We start from the raw sequence: 19621 nt of genomic DNA, 5'->3' as shown, positions 1-19621 counted from the left end.
GCATTTTTGCACTTGACACACTGCCACCACACTCACAAACACCACTTTGGTCAAACATTTGTCAATACAGTATAACTATGTATTACTATATAACTATGGCCTAAATCATTATTGGTTTGCTATTGTTCAAGCTTATTTCTTGCATATTTTTTCCGTAGTTGTGTAATGCTTGTCTACAATTAATAATTGTTTGTGCATATCAACCTACAGGCTAATCTTTTTCAAGTATCTCTGTATCCCATTTAGAATAAATTAGCTGTAGCTAACAACAGACAGTTTCAGAACAGTTACTATAATAGAATAGTGAAGACAGCTCATGTACATTATTCCCAGGTGAGCATGTTTATTTAGGCTATGTACAATAGCACTTCATCACACAAGCCATCAGAACTGTATACAACATTCCTCTTACAAAACAAGAACACCTCAATGGCAGAAGGCCATGGCAGACACTCTTAACACACTGAAACATGGGAAGGAGAAGGTTCAGAAGCATGTGATAACTGGGTTTGAAGAACACATTGTACAACGGCAGCAGCAGCAATAGTAGCATAGGATAAGATAAATTGTTTTGTCTTTACTCAAGTCCTCTTATACCCTTAATACCAGACCAGGAAATTCAAGACACCAGACTAACTGTGACATGGGAAAGACAGTACGAATGGGAGAGAAAACAGGAAAAAAAAGAAATCACAAAACAAAAAATCCCTTCCTGATTATCAGGTTTTCCTACAAAAATATTGCACCAAAAAAATCTGAATATACAAACGATTGAAGAGAGTGACAAGTATAGTAGTTTAGCCAGTAACCACAAGAACATTACGTCTATTGCACAGAAAAAAAATGTGGCGTTGCTGTCTATCCCCTCAAAGTCTCTATTCTTTTATCTTGTGTCCTGTCTGACTGAACCTAATTGGTCAGATAAAGCAGTAGCAGCACAGACATTAAAAAGCACTGTGATATCAACGGGCCTTAACTTGTTTCATGTGTAAAGACTTAGCAGGCATGGTTGTTGTATAGCCAGAGGGTTTGCATTAGCATTAATTTCTTAACAAGTATTTTCCCCTGGTGGCTAACTGCAGTTGTAATATTAATGTACAATTTGGCTGTGAATGAGAACATCTCTTTAATGGTCCACACCAAGTATACGGGGGTTAGGTCTGGGGGCGTTTGGGGGTCTTGCTTTGTGCAGAACATTATATACAGGTAAATAGTAAGTGGCCTACATTCATTTGTACGTGATAGAACTTTAAAAAAGCAAAAACACAATCCCACCATCAAGCTCTGAGCATTCATTCAACCCCACACTATCACCAAATTACCAACTGTAATTTTGTGATGTATACAATAACAAAAAAAGAGATCAGTGTGTGAACATTGATTCAGAAATTAACCATATAAATGATCCCTCTGCCTTAGATACATACACAATTTGCATTGGGCAATATGCCTTTTAAACAGCAAGCATTTGAACCCAAGTATGATTAAGTGACTCCATCCTCTTCCATCACATGAGTTTATAAAACATAGTCACACAATCACCATGATTTGTTAGGCGTATTAGGAATTAAACAAAAACGTAAAAAAAAAAAAACTATCAAATAATTTGTTATCAAATAATTTCTCTGTTGGAACACAACTTTACCTGACTACTACAACTGTGAACCCCCTCCCCATCCCCCAACAAAAGAAGAAAACAGTTGATGAAAAAACACTTTAAATGAAGGGGAAACAGCATTAGTGCTGTCTTTTGTTTGCTGGTTAAACAATGGTCACAGACAATCCTACATGTTTGGCCTCATAAATACAAAAAACTAAACCAAGAATGGAGGTACTAACTTATCTGAATCCACAATATTTCTTAGCGATCATATTTATTACCTTCACTTTATCGATATTCTAAAAGGTCCAAGAAGAGGGTTGAAGTCACGTATTAGCAAAATCCAGGGAAAAAACATCATAGAAGGTAATGAAGTCTTATGAAAAGTACACAATCCATGGAAAAAATCTATATGGTGGACTTGCTTTCTGCATTTTGCACTGTAATCCCTCTGTAGACTCACGGTATGTTGCCGTGTCTAAAGATACCCATGGGCTTGTGATTCACAGCATACATAACAGAGCGATAAAACAAATACTGTAGACTAAAATAGAGAATGGAAAGCACAGGCTTTTACTGTAACAGACGGGGGATAAGAATAAAACTACTGTAAGATTTTTTTAAAGACTAAATACAATATTACGTTCACATTTCAAGCAGTAGGAAAATAGATTTTTGTACTTTTGAAATAAAACAAATTAACCAAAACTCTGGAAAAATCCGTACATTTGTTTCTTTGCCAATTTTATCTACACATTTACGAATGTTTTGGAAGACAGTCAAAGTGGATTCAAACAGGTGACACGACCTTGCATCTTCCCTTAAAAATAACTGACTTGTGTATATTAAATTGCAGTCTTCTGGAGCATACATTCTCTTGCTGAACCAACTATAGAGAAAACTGGATGGAGGGTTAGTAAGCCTTAAATTAAGCATCATTTAATTCAAGAAATATAGCATGCCCAACCAAAGAAATCTGTCCACAAACCCCAACGACAAAACAGAAAAATCTTTAAAAGGTTTTGCTGTGAGTCCCAAGCCCAAAGCCTATCCAAATCAGCCTATCCATTTTTAATGCAGCGCCTCTACACAGATCTGTTCCTCTGTGATGTCATCCAGCATCTGTACCTCTACAGGACTGCATGTGTCACTGTCATAGGCTTCAGCCTCCATGAGGGCCTCCTCTAGAGCAACCCCTTTAGCCTTGAAGCCATGCTGCTCAGAGGGTGAGGTACTCTCTACGGACTCAAGGTCTTCAATGCCTGCCCGGTAGTGGATCATGAGCAGGGTTAGAGCTTGGAGTCTCTCACCCGACTTGGCCAGGGCGGCAGTGATCAGGGCCTTCCGCCTGGCATCCTCTGCCTCCCTCTCCTCCAGCATAAGAGCGTTGTTGTGCTCTAGCTCCTGGTCGATCTCCTGCTGCAGCTTGTCCAGCATCAACTCCAGCTTCTGAGAACGTTCGTCAGTGGGTAGGCCCCGGTAGAGGTCCCGTCCGATCTCCTTCACGGCAATAAACACGCTGTCGTCCAGTCCACCTTCCCTTCGAACTAGTTTGGTGCTGGCACCACTGCCTCCACTACTGGCTGGCAGCTTGGAAGGGCTAGCGCCAGAGTAGTTTTCGGTGTCGCTGCTCTCATTGTCTGAGGTGTTCGGAGTGTGCTTGGGCGAAGGCTCTGCAACACCTGGTATGACATCGGCAGCCTGTTCTGCCAACCGTGTCTTGGGTACCTGCCGGAGGTTAAGCAGACGGGAGCTGGTGTTGATTATGTGGCGCGTGAGGCCTGTGGTGGCGCGGTTGATGGTGGACTTTGCCTCTGGGTCAGCACCACGGCGATCAGTGGCTGCTACACACATTGGGTTCTCGGCGAGGCACTTGTCCTGGCACTTTTTGTGGCAGACGTAGGAACAGATCATGCACTGGGAGGCTGCCTTGGTCCAGACTTTCTTCTTGCAGTACTCACACCAGGTGGGGTTCTGGAACTGAGTGTCCTGGAAATTGTGGCGGACCTCCACCAGCTGCATGGAACCATAGGCCAGATCATCTCGGGGTGTCGAGGACAACTGTTCCCTCTCTCTCTCCCTGTCCCTGTCCCTTAGCTCCTCATCCAGGACACTGCCCTCCCTCTCCCCTTCCAACAGCCGGCCAGGCAGCTCAATCTCACCCTCACCGAGATAGCAGAAGTTGATAGTGACATCGCCATAGCACAGCTTCTCATTAAAGCCCTTGTGGGTGCTGAGATTGCGCAGGGCCGTGCGACTGACGCTTGCTCTGGGTTCTGGAGCACACAGCCTGAAGGTGCTCTGGTATTCTGAGGAAGATGTGGACAGACACTCCAAAGCAACGTGCTCTAGCCTTAGGCTGATATGGCCCAAACACAGCAGGCTGCCCAGCTTGAAAGGGTCCTTGCACCACAGGGCCACGTTAAGGTACTTATGGTTGCTTTCAACCTCAAACACTACAGTGGCTTTGGCCCAGCGGGCTGTCTGGTTACGGAACATGATTTCCGAAGACTCCCAAAGTGAGTTGTCCTCCATGCTGTCCCTTGTAGTAGAGGAGCTCTCTGACATCTTGTCTTTGGCCAAGTCCAACTTGCTGCTGCTGGGTACCAAAGGGGCAGCTGGCGGGTCTTCACAAGGCTCAGGCACCTTGACTGTAAGCTTTGAATCAGGCTGTTTGACAGGTGTCTTCTCAGCGCTGGCCTTGTCATCATTGCTTCCTGTCCCTTGAGTCTTTTCTGGAGATTTCTCAGACAAAGTTGTGGCAGTTGTGGTACTACCATCACCTACCTCAAACAGACTTTGGGTTTCAGAAGATGTTGACGTCAATTTGATTTGGGGTCTTGGGGGCACAGGAGGGCGAGAAGGCGGGGGTGGGGGAGGGATAGAGGGCCGTTGTAGTCCCTCCCCAGGCTCTCCACTGCTCTTGTGCGGCGAAGGCTTTGGTAAGTCTTTGGGTTGGGGTTTAAGTGGGGACTGGAGGCCAGCCAGGTTGAGTCTGCGGTTAAGAATGGGCGATATGCTGCCAAGAGGCTTAGAGGCCAGGTTGGCCACAGTTCTTTTGGGGCTTTGGTTTACAGCCAGTAAGAAGTCTTCCTTGGTTTCAGTGCCACCACCACTAACCTGGCTAGGCCTGGGGTCCACACTCAAGTCCTCATACTCAGAGTCCATGTCTTTGCTGTCAGATATGTCAGAGAGAGTTGTGATGGGAGCCGGGTCTTCTTCGTAGCCTCCAGGTGGAGGGTTGAAACTGGGCTCGTCCAGCTGGGACAGCCCCTCCTGGAGGGGGCCCAAGCCACCCACTGCAGAGGACTGGTGACGCACAGGCCTCTCATACAGGACCAGTACCCGGTCCCCTGCCTGTTTCAACAATTTGGGCACTTGAACAGAGGATGTCACTTTAACACCTGCCAAGGTTAAAATAAGAATTAATAAATAATCAATAAGTGCTGACCAACCACAGACATGTAACAACATACTGTATAATGAAAGGGTTATTATGTAAAGCATGAACAAGGAGTCTAACATATAATTTTTGCATTATTGTTGTTGGTAAAATAATTAAATAATGAAAAAAATAAAAAACAGTTAAACCACCTTTGTCAAAAGATGTATATACTGGCAACTGTCTTTGTGTCTCACCTCCGATGGCAATGAGGCGATCGCCTTTCTGCAGGTCTGCCTGGGCGGCAGGGGAGTTGGGGGTAATGGTCTCGATGCTCACATGAACCGCGTCACCTTCGCTGGCCGGGACATGTCTGAAAGTCATCCCCACACTGCCAGAAGGTCCCTTGATCACCTCAGTCTAAAACAAAACGTTATAAATAATCACACACCAATATCTGTTCAAAATGTGTTATCAATGTATGTATATGTATATCAATGTATATGAAAACAAAAAGGATGCATGAATAAATCTGACATTTAAAAAGTGTGGGGCCTATAGAAGAAATATGGCTACCAGCGATTACATTTAGGAGAGATGCTGAATGTTTCAAGACAAGGAGCTTTGCCTCCACACATTGGTGGGTTTGATGACAGGAAAACAATGCATGCCAACTCTGAGGGAGAAAGGAGGCCTGCAATTAGAGCCAATTTTCCACCCCTGGAGTTTACCAGCTGCTTCAATCACTGTCACACAGCACTGGACAAGTCATGTATCCCACAACACACCTGGTGTGACGTCAAGTTGACCTGCATTGGTATATCTAACCGACTTTATTATGACAACACATACTGTATATAATCCAGGCATGTTTTAGGACTGTACTTTGATGATAGTATCAAGTTGAGCATGAACAATGTCCATCACCAAAACAATCTAGACATCAAAACCAGATTGCTGAAGAAGTTTAGGAAGTCTGTCGAATCTCGAATGGAAGGTTTACTGTGGAGAGTGGGGAAAATAGAAGGCCACACGAGAGATGATAAAGGGTAACAATGAAAGAGTGTCTGAAAAGCTGGAAAGACAGAGACAAATGACTGTAATTTCCAAGCTGTCATTTGTTATCCTTCTCTTGGAAAGAGCTGATAGAGTTAGGGGTGAGGATGAATAAGCAGATGATCTATAGAAGCTGGCAAGCACAGGAGAGGCTTGATCCACTTGAAACTGAAGAATGTTTCTGAAAGATACCAAGACCCAACCTTTTTGGGGGAACAAACACCACATGGCTGAATTATACAATTGTTCTACTTTGTTTTCATTGTTCTAGTGTTTTCAACTATGAAATAGACTGTAGGCCACACTGACACGGTATAGCAACTGACAGAAAATCCTTCTAAATCCTGTATACCAATAAACCGCTATTTCATTGAGACTTTACTCATCTATTTAACACTGGTTTCTGCCTCGAGGCATAACCTGATCTTGACTTCTTGCACCCCTTCCCAGTATCCTCTAATACAATTGAAAAGGCAACAACAGGTGTGTGTGTGGTGGAAAGTAAGCAAATAAAACACTCACCGTTATAGCACTAAACAATTGTCCTCATTGGTACAAAGTCAACAAACTGCTCTTTACACAGGTAGTACAAATAAGCAAGTAACTGTAGTATACTGTATTGTGTTTAGGCTGAACACAAATAACATTGTTCAGCTTTAGGCTACTAATTGAACAGGTTTTAACACATAACAGCTTTATAACAAAATATATTATCAAAATATTTGATCTTCAGAGCATAGATACTAGTCCCTAATTCAATGTATAATTAATATTTATGTTAATTCGTTTTTTGCACCACACTTGCAAAAAAGCTCTTTCTGAGTAATGAGACATTCAGAACAGAAAGAGCATTGCCACTGTCACATAAAAAGCAATTTCTGGCTCAATATGTAGCTGGGCATGGGATAGCTGGAATAATATCAAGGTGGGCTATTGCTATTATTGAGGACAAACCTCCTCTTTGTACTGGAGGAGGAAGCGTTGTATGATCTAAAACTAGGCCTTTCATCTGAAAATGTCTGCCTTTGAAAGTACTGAGACCCACTCCTGTCCCTAAGCCAACATTTCAGGGATGGATTTCAACAACAAGAGACAACACTGCCGGAGACAAAAGGGAATTCAAAATATGATCAAATGGTCCAATAAGTAGACTAAAACATCAACAAAGTTACAATTTGAAAACAGGACATAAATCAGCGGATGGCCTCTCTGTTTCCAAAACTAAAATGACGTTGGCTACAGTCCATCTGATGAAGTCTCATGTGGCTACATCCTTGTCTTCTGTAGAGAACACAGGCAAGTCCAGAACTAACACACAAACTGAAAAACAGCACTGAGCAGCAATGAAGCGTGATTTGCAAAGATGAACACCAACTAAAGGGCAATTATGGAAAAGATGGGGGGAGCAGTAGGGAATTTCATAGGTACAAGACAAGCCAATAATGAAAAGGCAGCAGGTGAACAGATGCAGTCTTTCCTGGAGAATACAATGTGTTGTGCTGAGACACTTTGAAAAAGGATTGTTCCATAGAACTTCTTGTCTGCATATAAGTCACAAGTTTGGGAGGCTACCCTTCGGGGCATTGTCCTTAGATTAATAAGAAAACCCCCCACTGTCCTTTAATGCTGTGTTCCTGACATATCACCAGCTTGCCTTCATTGATTGAAGACTTCCGTCTTCACACAAGTGATATATCTTCATAGGCTTGCATCCCTGATCCAGTTGTTGTACACACTGTGACAAGAGTGGACATATTATGGCTGGCGAGCTACTCTAGCCACCAAGCCAGTACACCTTGGGCGCATGTTTCACACATAAAATGAATGTGCATAGTCTACTGTAAGTGTGGCTTTTATAGACTTGACACAGACTGGTTATTTGTGTGGCTGCACAGTCGTAACATTTTTATCAGAACTGCAATATACTGTGAACAAGCATGCATTATACAATACCACAAATACAGCACATTTGTCTCCTCGCAAACAATAAGGTTGAAGAGCCATAACTACCATTTGTTAAAAAATAATTTTAAGGACTTTTAGAACAAGAGACGAGAGGTGAGCAGCAGCTGTGGTCATCATAATGAGCTATGCAGCTCATACTCTAATACTACTCTGCAGTTCACACACACATTAGCATTGCAAAAACAAATCAGTGGTCAGATAACATGAATCATCTGCCTTACACTTTTTCTTGGATCGGCCCAAAAAAAAAAAAACAGCACCCCCACAGTGTGTGCTCTGCTAACCTAACTTTGCCTTTGAAGGAAATGCACAAAGACATCACATCGAGCTCTGCAATTGTAAAGACAGGCGGTGAGACAGGACCACCTCGGTTACAGACAAATTACCCGTGCAGCAGATGCCAAAAGATTGAGCAAGCATGTCAAGTGACATGAAGGGTTGACGCACAAGGCTGGTTGTTTGCTTATGAGTACGTGTATCTTATTGAACGTGGGTGAGTGTGTGTGCCTGTATGTATTCGTGTGTAGGTGTTGAGGGACATTCAATGAAGCCATTGTGTACGCACAAACACAGTTGCCATGTGCATACACCTGGAGATTTACAGCCATGTCCACCCCCTCAGCTTCCTATTTGTCAGGCTGATTTGCATACTAGAGCAGGAGTTTTTTTTCTTTTTCTGAAGTGCAAATAGTGGGTGAAACCCTCACGCCCTCATCACTCCCACGTGTTGTGTGCACAATACACACACACACACACAGGGGATTCTGACAAGATAGAAAACCCTCTATTGGAGACCACAGCTCTAAAGCAGGTGCTCATTAAAGAGTAAAGCTCAACAGATCTCCATCAATGCATTACTTTCATGGCTCTGTCATTACAGTCACTAATGTTTAAACAAAACTGCTACTGGTGTGGTCAAGAGGCATCTTATCAAAATAGCATATTGAATTCATTTTTTTTTTTTCTTTTCCCCCATAACACATGCTGATTGAATTTGTCATGAAGCAAGACATAAAAATGAACACAGATAAGCTTAAAGGTTCGGAATGCCTAAAGATCACCTTTAAGTAAAGCATTACCTATCTTTCTGTTTATACATGTTAACATACAATTTTTATATAATGGACTATTGCATTTTAAATGTATACATTCAAAATCATACCTGAAACACAACATGACATATACACATATCAAGTGTGAGATCCAACTCATATTTTCTCACTATTAGCTAAAAGGGTCTGTTTTGTGGCTTTTCCCCTGAAATGACATTGTTCTATTCCTTTATGGGAGAGCTTTATCTCCTGCCTAGCTGAAGCGGCCGGCTAACCTTGTTAACATCGACTGAGGGACCAGCCAGCCGTTGGTTCCTTCACTGAGGAGAAAAACAAACAAGAACGTAGCAACAGGGAATTGCCCAGATGTAAATAGCACAATGTGCTTTCTATTTCAGCAATGGCTCTCTTTTTCATCTGCCACGCAAAGCAAATGAAAGGTTATTATGACAAAATAGCAGGTATCACTGCTAAATAATGGTTGATCTGCAGACTGCGTTTTTCTTTATGAGATTGAAGGTAGTTGGCCATGTTTTTACTTTAATTGTCAGAGCATGTGAAATACTGAATCCTTAAGTTGGTGGCCGGCATGTGATGTAAATGTTAGAGGTTAAGATTTAAGACTTTTACTTCAATGATTTGAGGAATTTCTTAATAAGGAAGTATTCCCACACAACACACTAACCCACGTATCAAATATTAACAGTGTTTGTTTCATAAAACAGAGTGAGACACTGATTAGGTGTGACATTTTTCCTGTAGTATACACATCATAGGTTCCCATGTCCGGTCTACAGCTGCTCCAGGACATGCTTGCATTTTGTGGTACAATTCTCGCTTGCTTCAGCAGGATAGCTCCAGTGGCATGGCTAACTAAGGAGTGTTGACCTGTAAGATGCGGAGCCTGCTGCTGCTGCATGGCGGAGCAGTGTGCACCACTTGGGTAGGTCCAGGGGGTTGCACGTGAGCAGTGCAGCGTCTGCCGGATGCTGGTCGAGGCGAGCAAATCCTTTTCCCTGTCACTGCGCTGCCCAGTAATCTAATCTAATACCACATGTCAGATCAATTTGTGTATGGTTATAGGGTACAAGTCCCTGCAAGGCAAGCACACAGCAATTCGCTGCCATGTTCAATTAGTGGCACAGTCAGTGGGGGCTTGGATAGCCACTGGCTAGGAGGTTTGCATTGGTACAGCTCAGGTTGATTAGCTCCACTAAAATAAATGCTGTGAACATCACAAGTCATAGTGAATGTTGTCTGAATCAACGGTTTGACCCTGGCCAATTGTTAAATTCCCTGTCAATTGATTTTCAAAGATGACATTTTTTGTGTCTTTTGCAATTTGATACAAGATACAAAAAATCCCAATATGAAGGTACAAGATTTACTTATTTAAAGAATCGAAATGTCCGCCTAATGTCAAACATAAGGAGTCAACATGTATGTATCGCTTTCTCACTCTTAATTTCCATCTAAATGGATGTACTGAATTATCACTAGCATAGCAGACAGTGTGGTAAATGAATACAATAGGAAAACACTTACAAAGTTTCACAAGCGAAAAGCCAATGAAGCTTTTAACAGTTTTGCCAAATATAATCATAGCTTTAGGTTTCGCTACACAACTAAAGTTAGTTGCTTAAGTTGTACCTCCCTGCCTCAGGTCTAAAATAATATCCATGACGTCAGCCAAATGTACCTAAAATAAAATAAAGAAAAATCCAAACTTGCATGCTGGACACTCCATGTGAAAATATTTTAAATCAAGCTTTTCACCAAGTTTCCCAGTAGATACAGATGTAAATCTTATCACTGAACCGTCTGAAGATCAAATGTGTGAATTAGCATATCGATGCTACATCGATGTTTATAGAAGTTGCAGAGATGTATGGCAGGTTAGATAACTCTTTATTCTTCTACTTAAATTAGTTTAGTTTTAAATATTGGTCTATGCTTATTATGACATCAGATTTCTTATGAACATTAGAACTGACTAACTGAAAAACAACTCCCTTGGGCCTTAGTTTCATGTAAAAGTGTTTAAACTTTGACCAGTTCCGTTGGTTTGTGATAGAGCATATTAGCTAACAACGGAATGGATTATATACAGATTAGAGACAGACGACTTTTCATGGATTGCAAACCATAGACGTTAACAAATATAACTGTCATGGTGAAATGTGAAAGGTGTCACATATTCCAAACAATTTTATGGTTGCCCTTTTCCCTTTTGTGTTAACTCAATAACATTCTAATGAATATTTTCTTAATCTCCATTTCACCCCTTCAAATGCCAACATTCATTGAGCGACTCTTATGAGCAAACAATTACAGCAAATAGAAAACCCCACAAATCACAAAGTGTGAAATACGCGGCACCTCTAACCCCTAACACATAAATTGGTAGGTACAATTCACTAAATGTTTATAAATCTGTTATAAATCAAATTTTGTTGATCAAGTCTTTTATTCTGTTTGTACCTAAACCACACAAAACCACTGAAATTCAAATTTGTCATCAACAACCATTTGTATTTTCATATCCCCTCATTGGCTTATGATGGGAGGCTGATATTCAAAAGCAAAGGGGACAAAGGAGTTGTTATGGAGACAGAGGCAAACAAAAAAGGTGCTCTTGTCCCCCTGTCTAATTTGCACTAGGATATACAGCAATGACTGGATTCTTCACCCACCCAGTCCACTCGGTTGTCTTTTTATAGCACATTCATTGTCCTTTATACCCAAAGAAATTGAACATTTATTGTCTGCATGCCCGCTCAGCTTTCTAAAACGGAAAACAGAAACACCATGAAGGAGACGCAAATAATGACCATTCATATCTGAAATATGCCTACTACTATGAGAGGTGCACACAATTTTCCTTATCACTATGGTATTTATTTCTGTCTGTTTGATCACTCATGCTCAGATGTATAGCTTGTCAATCAAGCACTGCAGTGCTGGTCTGAGTCTTTTGGATCTGCCAACTGTCACTCAGCTTCTGAAGAGTGAATTGACTTATTGACTCGGTAACATTTGCTAAGCTTATGAGATGATTGGAGCCTGAAGTTAACAGTCTCACTGTGTCTTATATGAACCTGAGAGGAAGATTTTTTAAAGAAGGACTACCTTTTAAACATAACTAAACCTCCCCCAAAAATAATTTTGTGCCTGATATAGGGCAAAATAATTGATGCCTTACTCTGTTACATCAACATCGGAGATTCAAGGAAATATAAACCACAAAGATATTTACAATAACATAATCTATATCTGATTGAATAAAAGTTAGACAATGGAAGAAAAACAGAGGCTTTGCCAGTCGTCTGATACTCATAAAAAGCAGATCACAAAACAGGATTGCAAACAGGCATAAAGCCAACTGAGATAATAGAGTGACAGAGCAGGCCAGAAGTAAGTCTGGATCAGCAGACCCTCAACTGACCAGCCTTAAAAGGTCATTTGGTTCATCCTTAACGTATTGGCGTTTCTTCGAGAGACAGGGAAACATTTTGACGGCGATGAGAAAATAACAGTGAGGCTGTTTGCGCTCTAATGAGCAGGACAGTCTGTTGCATCAGACAAAAGCATTTCGAAACCAAAATGGCATGAAGCCAGTAATGTAGCCACCATGATGTCTGTCATGCACAAAATTGGCCCGTCAATGCCGTCTTCTCGGAGATGAATGGATTGCAAATACAACAATTAGAACAAACACCTAGCCCACAAGACCTGCCGCTTGCGTCTTTAATCCGTTTCGACGTTAAAAGGAAGATATTGCATGGACCAATCAATGTGTTTGCTCTCATATACGACACTGAGGTGATAGGGGCTCCCTAGGTGATATTGGATGACTGAAAACCACCAACCTATTCTGGTGGCTGAGAAGCATCTCTTGTTTCAAATCAAGTTTCTAGAGAGAGGGGTTTTCTCATAATAGCCCGACCACACCAAATTTGTCAGTCGCTCTTCGACATACAGTAGAGTATAGAAAACAAAGTAAGGGCGGGGTGGTTTATAACTAAATTATTCCTCGGTACCTCCTTGCAAAGCAGGATCAGCAAAAGCAGGTGGGTGGAGACAGAGAAGTGGCGAGAACTATCAGTTGAGTCCCTTTCATCAGCCACGTGGGGTGGATTAAACACAGGCAGATGCACGTATACATGAGTGGAACATCAAACAGCGGCCATCTGAGGGAGGTGCGTCAGAGCTACCCTGATCACTCAATAGGCACAGGAAGTGGCTGCTCTTGCTCTCTGAACCAGCTTTGGTGGAACGCCTGAGTGGACTGGTAGGGTGGGCGAGTGGGGGGGATGGAAGGAGTGTAGGATGGGGAGAGAAGGCCAAATGGACTTAGGTTAAAGTGGTTGACTGAATGATATACCCATTTTCTTGAATACACTCACAGCTGAAGGGGTGAAGCTGTCTTGTTATAAATAAATAAATAAACTTTGCGTCCTTAGTAAGAAAGAACAAGAGAGAAAGACTGCAAGGACAGAAAGAAAGACAAGGAGCAATCTTTTTTTGCGTGACGTTTTCTATGGATACTTGCAGTGCATAGAGACCCTACGAGCAGGCGTGCAGTCTACAACACATGTGTTGACTGGCACACTGGAGGCAAGCTCAGCCAGCTGTAGTGATTAAACGTGGAGAGACAGATTGTGGTTCCAGCCACTTCTACCGTGAAAATGGCTCTGTAGCCACAGGTTGTTTGCTCTTCCTGACCAGAACAGTAGGGTCCTCTACTTGCCTACACCACTCCAATGAATAAGAGAAGGAGAGGGAGAGGGAGAGAGAGACATAGACCATAAGAAATCTCATACTGACTTACCATGAGCACTTGATACACAAACAAACGCGCATGCACACAAAAGACACACATGCAGGAACACAGACAGGTTGACAGCTGGCTTACCATCAGTGGGCCTGTCAGGAGACATCAGTACTAAGGGCCAGATGATGGAATCAGTGAGGCAGATGTCTAAACACGCCTGGCAAAGAGGGCCCCACCACACACCACAAATCAGTAATAAAATCCTGCCCTTGCGCTGTGATGGAAAAGGGCTAAATTTACCGACGCACACAGGTGTTCCATCACATGCGTGCATGGTCCCACACGCAAACCAGCAGAAACATCAGGTAGCCTACACACACACACACACACACACACACACACACAAACACACTCCAGCAAGCGAGCAAGCACACATGAACGCACCTACCCATAAACACACGTTTACTGATAGACATCAGAGATGGTCAGTAAAAGTGTCCGGTAAAAGTGAGGGTGAGGGGATTCCTTCAGAATTTGAAGAGAAACAGGCAAAACATGACGAGAGGAAGTTGTCTGATCTGGTCGCGATTCTAAATTGCACAAGTGTTTACAAAGTGCAAGTGACATGCTCATTATCAGTCCTGTTTTGAGCATGCATATTCGTTGAACTTATCAGCAGAATGAACTTGACACAAGTTAAAATTCACTTCTGAACCCCCAGAAGTCTAACCCTAACCTAACCCTTAGTAAGCCTATGCCTTTGCAATCAAAATGAACAACCTTGACCATACAGCAATATTCTGTTATCAACATCACGGACACAACTGAGTAAATACTATCTGATACAGAAAGAAAAGGTTCCTGTAAACACAGCTTTGCGGCATACCCTATGTAAATGCAATATTGTGAGAGTCTATTGTGTTGGTCAAACAGTAACACGCAGCTGTGACCAGTAGATTCCACATGCTCACTGAAAAGCAGTGTTTCCGACCGTTACTCTGACCCATATGCATCTGTCTGAGAAAGAAAGCTATGGTGAGGGACGAGCAGGATCGGGTGAGAGGCTGCTCAGGACACAGAGAGAAAGAGAGAGAGAGTGTGCCTGTCTGTGTAAATAAAGAGGGAAAGTGCTTGTCTGTGTGAGGGGCTTTGAGAGACAGAGAGAGAGAGAGGCCGAGAAAGAGAGAGAGAGAGAGGCCGAGAGAGAGAGGCCGAGAGAGAGAGGCCGAGAGAGAGAGAGAGAGAGAGAGAAAGAGAGAGAGAGAGAAATAAAAAGGGAGAGCACACGTAAGAGTACATACATACATGTATGACGCAGTGTCTCCGGTTACTGAAGGAAGTGGGAACCTCTCATTTCCACTGATCATGCTTGGAGGGGAGGAGGGTGAAAAGAGGAGGGGAAACAGAGAGCTTTGACCTTTTCCAGATGGTATCTCCTTTAATCCCTGATATAGAGTCCTGCTGGGTACACATGGTCTGGTGAAGTCTGATAAAACGGCCCAAATGCCACCTTGTATCTGCATTTACGTGCATATTAATGGAGAGCACAGCAGGAGCTATGAAGTATGTGGAGGATGTTTAAGAGGGCAATCTTGGTCAAGTATACAATTATTGTAGCACAGTCCTGGAGTTGAGGACATTTCAGTGATCTCGAGAGTGGTAGTGGAAAGATTTTACGGGCCAGTAAAACCATTGTGTTTGATGACTAAAATATATTATTTTTGTGTTCACTGCATCAGGGAGAGATACAGAGAAAGTGTTAAATTCAATCTCAACTAGATAACGAAGTCAAAAACAATAACAATTCTCGCCCTGTCTGAAAAACATGACAAAGTAGCTGATTATTTTCCTTTATAAAAAATTAAATAACCTTATTTGGGGTGAATATCTGTAATGATAGCTTGACGGATAGCTTGCCTTTACATTCACCAAGCATTTTGACTTTTACAAAATGCAGGTCCCTAAAGAACCCAAAATATAGTAAATTAATTTTTATTATAAACATCTAAATGGGAACAGTGGTAGGTACGGATTATGAGAATATTACAATTGCCAAAAGTATGAGTTTGTTCTTGCTCTTCACAACTATGATATTAAGAGCTAGTATCGTCCAAAGCATGGCTTCCACTGTATTGATAAAACTTTCTCATTAGGTATGTAATGCATTGTACAGTGACATTGCCCTCTGCTGGACAAAAACTGAAAAATATGCATAAACGCTCACAATTTGCTGAGATAAATTACATTTTGAACTAAACTTAAATAAACCTTGTGTCAAACCAGATTCCAACTGTCAAATACCACAGTAACTCAGTGGATGTGTTGATGGAGTTGAATTGATTAGACCTGACATTTAAGTCTTAAATGCTTGTTAGTCACTTCCAACAGTCCTGATGTGATAATGTTAATATCTCTCAATTGCGGCAATTAGAAAAGGTTTTCTACCAGGGACAATTCTTTTTGTAAATCTCCAAATGTCATGGAGGAAGGGGGGTAGGGGTCATGTCTGGCATCAATGCAACGGTCCTTTTATACTTCCCAGTAAATAGCTACAGTATGCTCCTCACCTACAACGTTATCTAGTAACAGAGAGGTAGTATCTATTTAGGCAAATGTCCACCTCCTTTGTAAGAGGCAACATTATTTTGAAATGTTAAATGTTTAGACAATAATAGCCCTAATATTATGTAGCATCATGTATGTTATGTGCTTATAAAACAAAGGTTGGAGTTTTTGTGCCAAAACAGCATATTCATTGTATTAACATGATTGATGCACAGACAATGGCTCCAACTGAGCTGACTGTAATACAACTTACAGTTAAGTTGTACACAATTTGTCCTTTTGAATGAAAAGAAAAAGTTGAATGAAAGAGCACTGAATTCAATTAAATAGAACCTTTACGTATTCAGCATTTGCCAAAGCAGCCTTTACATTTTATCATACATTGAGGTTTACAGTATGATCTAATATAATTTCAAAGAATAGGATGAAAATATTATTGTTGCTATAAATAAACCCCAACACTGATGAACACCTGTTGTCATGGGTTGCCAGTGCCTATGAGCAAGGGATAGCTGATCAAACATATGTCGTCCCTAAAGTCTTTGTCTGAGCAAACAGGCCCTCTGAATGAGTGATCTTGAAAAATGGCTAGTATCCTTTTACATAGGGGAGAGAAGGGTGGGGGTGGGACACTGGTACACACAGGAAGTAGCATTTCAAGACAAAGGTTCAAACCGTTTTGATGGAGCTGCGAGTTTTCTCTTTCCACTCATGGCTGCTCAGTTCAAAGGTGCAGTGGACGTAGGTCTCTCTGTCATAAGAGCCCAGGATAAACAGTCTGGTGCACACAAGGACAAGACAAAAGGAAAAAACAATATTAGTCAGACTTTGATTCGATTGTAATGCTCTCTTTGTCAAAATATTTGTAATGAACGAGTGCACTTGAGAGCAGTTTTGCACTGAGGATACACATTAAGAAGGTCACTGCTGCCCCCTGGTGTGAATTTAAATCATTCACAGAAATGGAGTTTGCCAGCAGAAGTCCAATCTTGTTGAGCTACATAATTAACACCTGCCTCTGGTGGAGATAAATAACATTCGACTGAAAACAAGCAATTAATGAGGAGTCGTATAGTTGTTTTTTAATCCTAAGAAACAATTAAAGGTTATTTGGAAAGAATTCCAATTCATGAAGAAAACATTTTTTGATTGTAAAATAAGTTCTGAAAGCTTGTTTTTGTTTAACATATTAATATTTTGAGCAGTAGCTTGTCATTCATTTTCAAGAATTACAAAATGAATGACAACTAGAAGAACAACTTACAACAACCTCAACAAAGTATGCAATACATACTTTTGGAAAACTATCACAGCACACTATTTTTTACACCCCAAATGTGGTTGTGAGCCTCAAGTAAGTAGCCATCATGGTAAGACATGGCTGGCTGCTCCGGTGAGGTAAGAGGATATCCATTTGCACCCCATGGGCTGAGACGGGTGGCAGGACTTGGGTCTGCCTGGCTACATAATGGGCAGCCTGGGACTGGGCCATGTTCATTATTAATGAGGTGGCTGATCTGAACGTCCTGCTCTATTCACACGATTCACAATGATAACCCTTCCCGGCACAACAATTGTTGCACCCTCCTTCACATACAAGATGGAGGAAGTGGTTCATGGAGTGGATACGTTTCAAATTGTAATTGGCCCCAGAAAATGAGGTGTGTCTTCCAAGCACAGGTTTGCAAGACTAGAAAAGGGATGTGACACTTAATCCAGGACAGCAAGACTCATTTTAGGGGCTCCTTTTGTCTTTTGGCATTGTCACTGTAATGGATTAGATTACTTTGAAGAAGATGTAATGAAATTACATCGTAAATGTAGAGCCTTAAGGGTTAAATTGATTAGTGTTGCATTTCCTTCAGGGGTTTGCCCAGGCAGTTAAGGACATAGAAACTGGATCCAGAACAGACGTACACCTAGCATAGAATCTGGTGACAAATACAAGGTCCAGATACAGACAAAATGTTATTAGCTTCTTTTAACTTGGACATAGCCCTAAATCATATAGGTGTCCTTATCTTTGAACTGTAAAAGCCTAACATGTGTCTCAAAACTAAATAATTGACAGGATTCTTTGTGTATTTGCTAATTCATTATCTTGGACTGCTATGAGATAAAAGGATTTGCAGTGGGTAATAAGGTATCCGTTGAGCAGGTAGTTAATTATTAAATGTTTTGCTTTTCATTTTATTCCATCTAGTCCGAGAACTATATAATTGACCATTCAAATCAATCATTAAGCCACCTTACAGTATACCAACATTGTGACAATGTTGTAACAGGTGCAATACTTGTGTGTTTGACATATTGCTTGTACATCAGTAGTTAGGCTTGTTGTGGTCATTTTAATTTTATAGTGTTTTAAGGGCTTCTCCCAAACCTTATGTTACTAAGTAAAACAGTGCTTTTGTATTGTTTGTACTAGCCCGACTAAAGGATTTTTAAGGCCGATATCGATACAGATATTTGGTGATTAAAAATCTGATATTCTGATATATCAGACGATATATATTTTTTTTAAATCCAGAAACGCATAACAAAACAAACAGATTTCCCTATCACTCTGCCCAACTCTGGCTGGATCAGCTGGTTGTAGGGTTTGTGGTGTTCTAAACACAAGTGTTGTCAACAGCAAGTGAGGTGGCTGAGCGGTTAAAGAATTGGGATAGTAATCTGAAGGTTGCTGGTTCGATTCCAGTCAGTGAAAAATGATGTTGTGTCCTTGGGCAAGGCACTTCACCCTACTTGCCTTGGGGGAATGTCCCTGTACTTACTGTAAGTCGCTCTGCATAAGAACGTCTAATGACTAATGGCTAAATGACTAAATGTCTAATTCAACAGGGATGTTGTAGAGTGCCCTCTGGTGGACAATCTATGCAACACCAACACTCATAACATAGTTGACGGATGTTTCGTCCGTTTTTGTAAATTGTTTTTGTATTCATTTATCGGCCATTATAAATGCCGATAGTGATCGTTTGGAAAATGCCTAATATTGGCCCGCCGATAAATCGGATAGGCTCTGATTTGTACTATAAATGTGTTGCACAATACCATTGTGAGATTTACATTTACATTTAGTCATTTAGCAGACGCTCTTATCCAGAGCGACTTACAGTAAGTACAGGGACATTCCCCCAGAGGCAAGTAGGGTGAAGTGCCTTGCCCAAGGACACAACGTCATTTTGCAGTGCGGGGAATCGATCCGGCAACCTTCTGATTAC

At 41.5% G+C, this 19621-nt stretch overlaps 1 protein-coding gene across 1 annotated transcript in view; it reads right to left on the bottom strand.

Annotated features, from left to right (window-relative positions):
• Window positions 1-323: 323 nt before the first annotated feature.
• The window catches only part of pdzd8 (PDZ domain containing 8), a 28047-nt gene continuing 8749 nt past the window's right edge, over window positions 324-19621 (bottom strand). Inside the window, exons 3-5 of the mRNA XM_084667123.1 lie at window positions 17070-17172; window positions 5240-5402; window positions 324-5004 (exon numbers count right to left, since the gene is read on the bottom strand). Of these exons, the coding sequence (XP_084523249.1) occupies window positions 2672-5004; window positions 5240-5402; window positions 17070-17172 (2599 nt within the window). The 3' untranslated portion in view covers window positions 324-2671. The remainder of the gene's footprint in view (window positions 5005-5239; window positions 5403-17069; window positions 17173-19621) is intronic.

The sequence above is a fragment of the Hypomesus nipponensis genome, chromosome 11, assembly GCF_054491055.1.
Source record: "Hypomesus nipponensis isolate SF chromosome 11, ASM5449105v1, whole genome shotgun sequence".
Classification (NCBI taxonomy): Eukaryota; Metazoa; Chordata; class Actinopteri; order Osmeriformes; family Osmeridae; genus Hypomesus; species Hypomesus nipponensis.
This window is presented reverse-complemented; position numbering and strand designations above follow the sequence as displayed.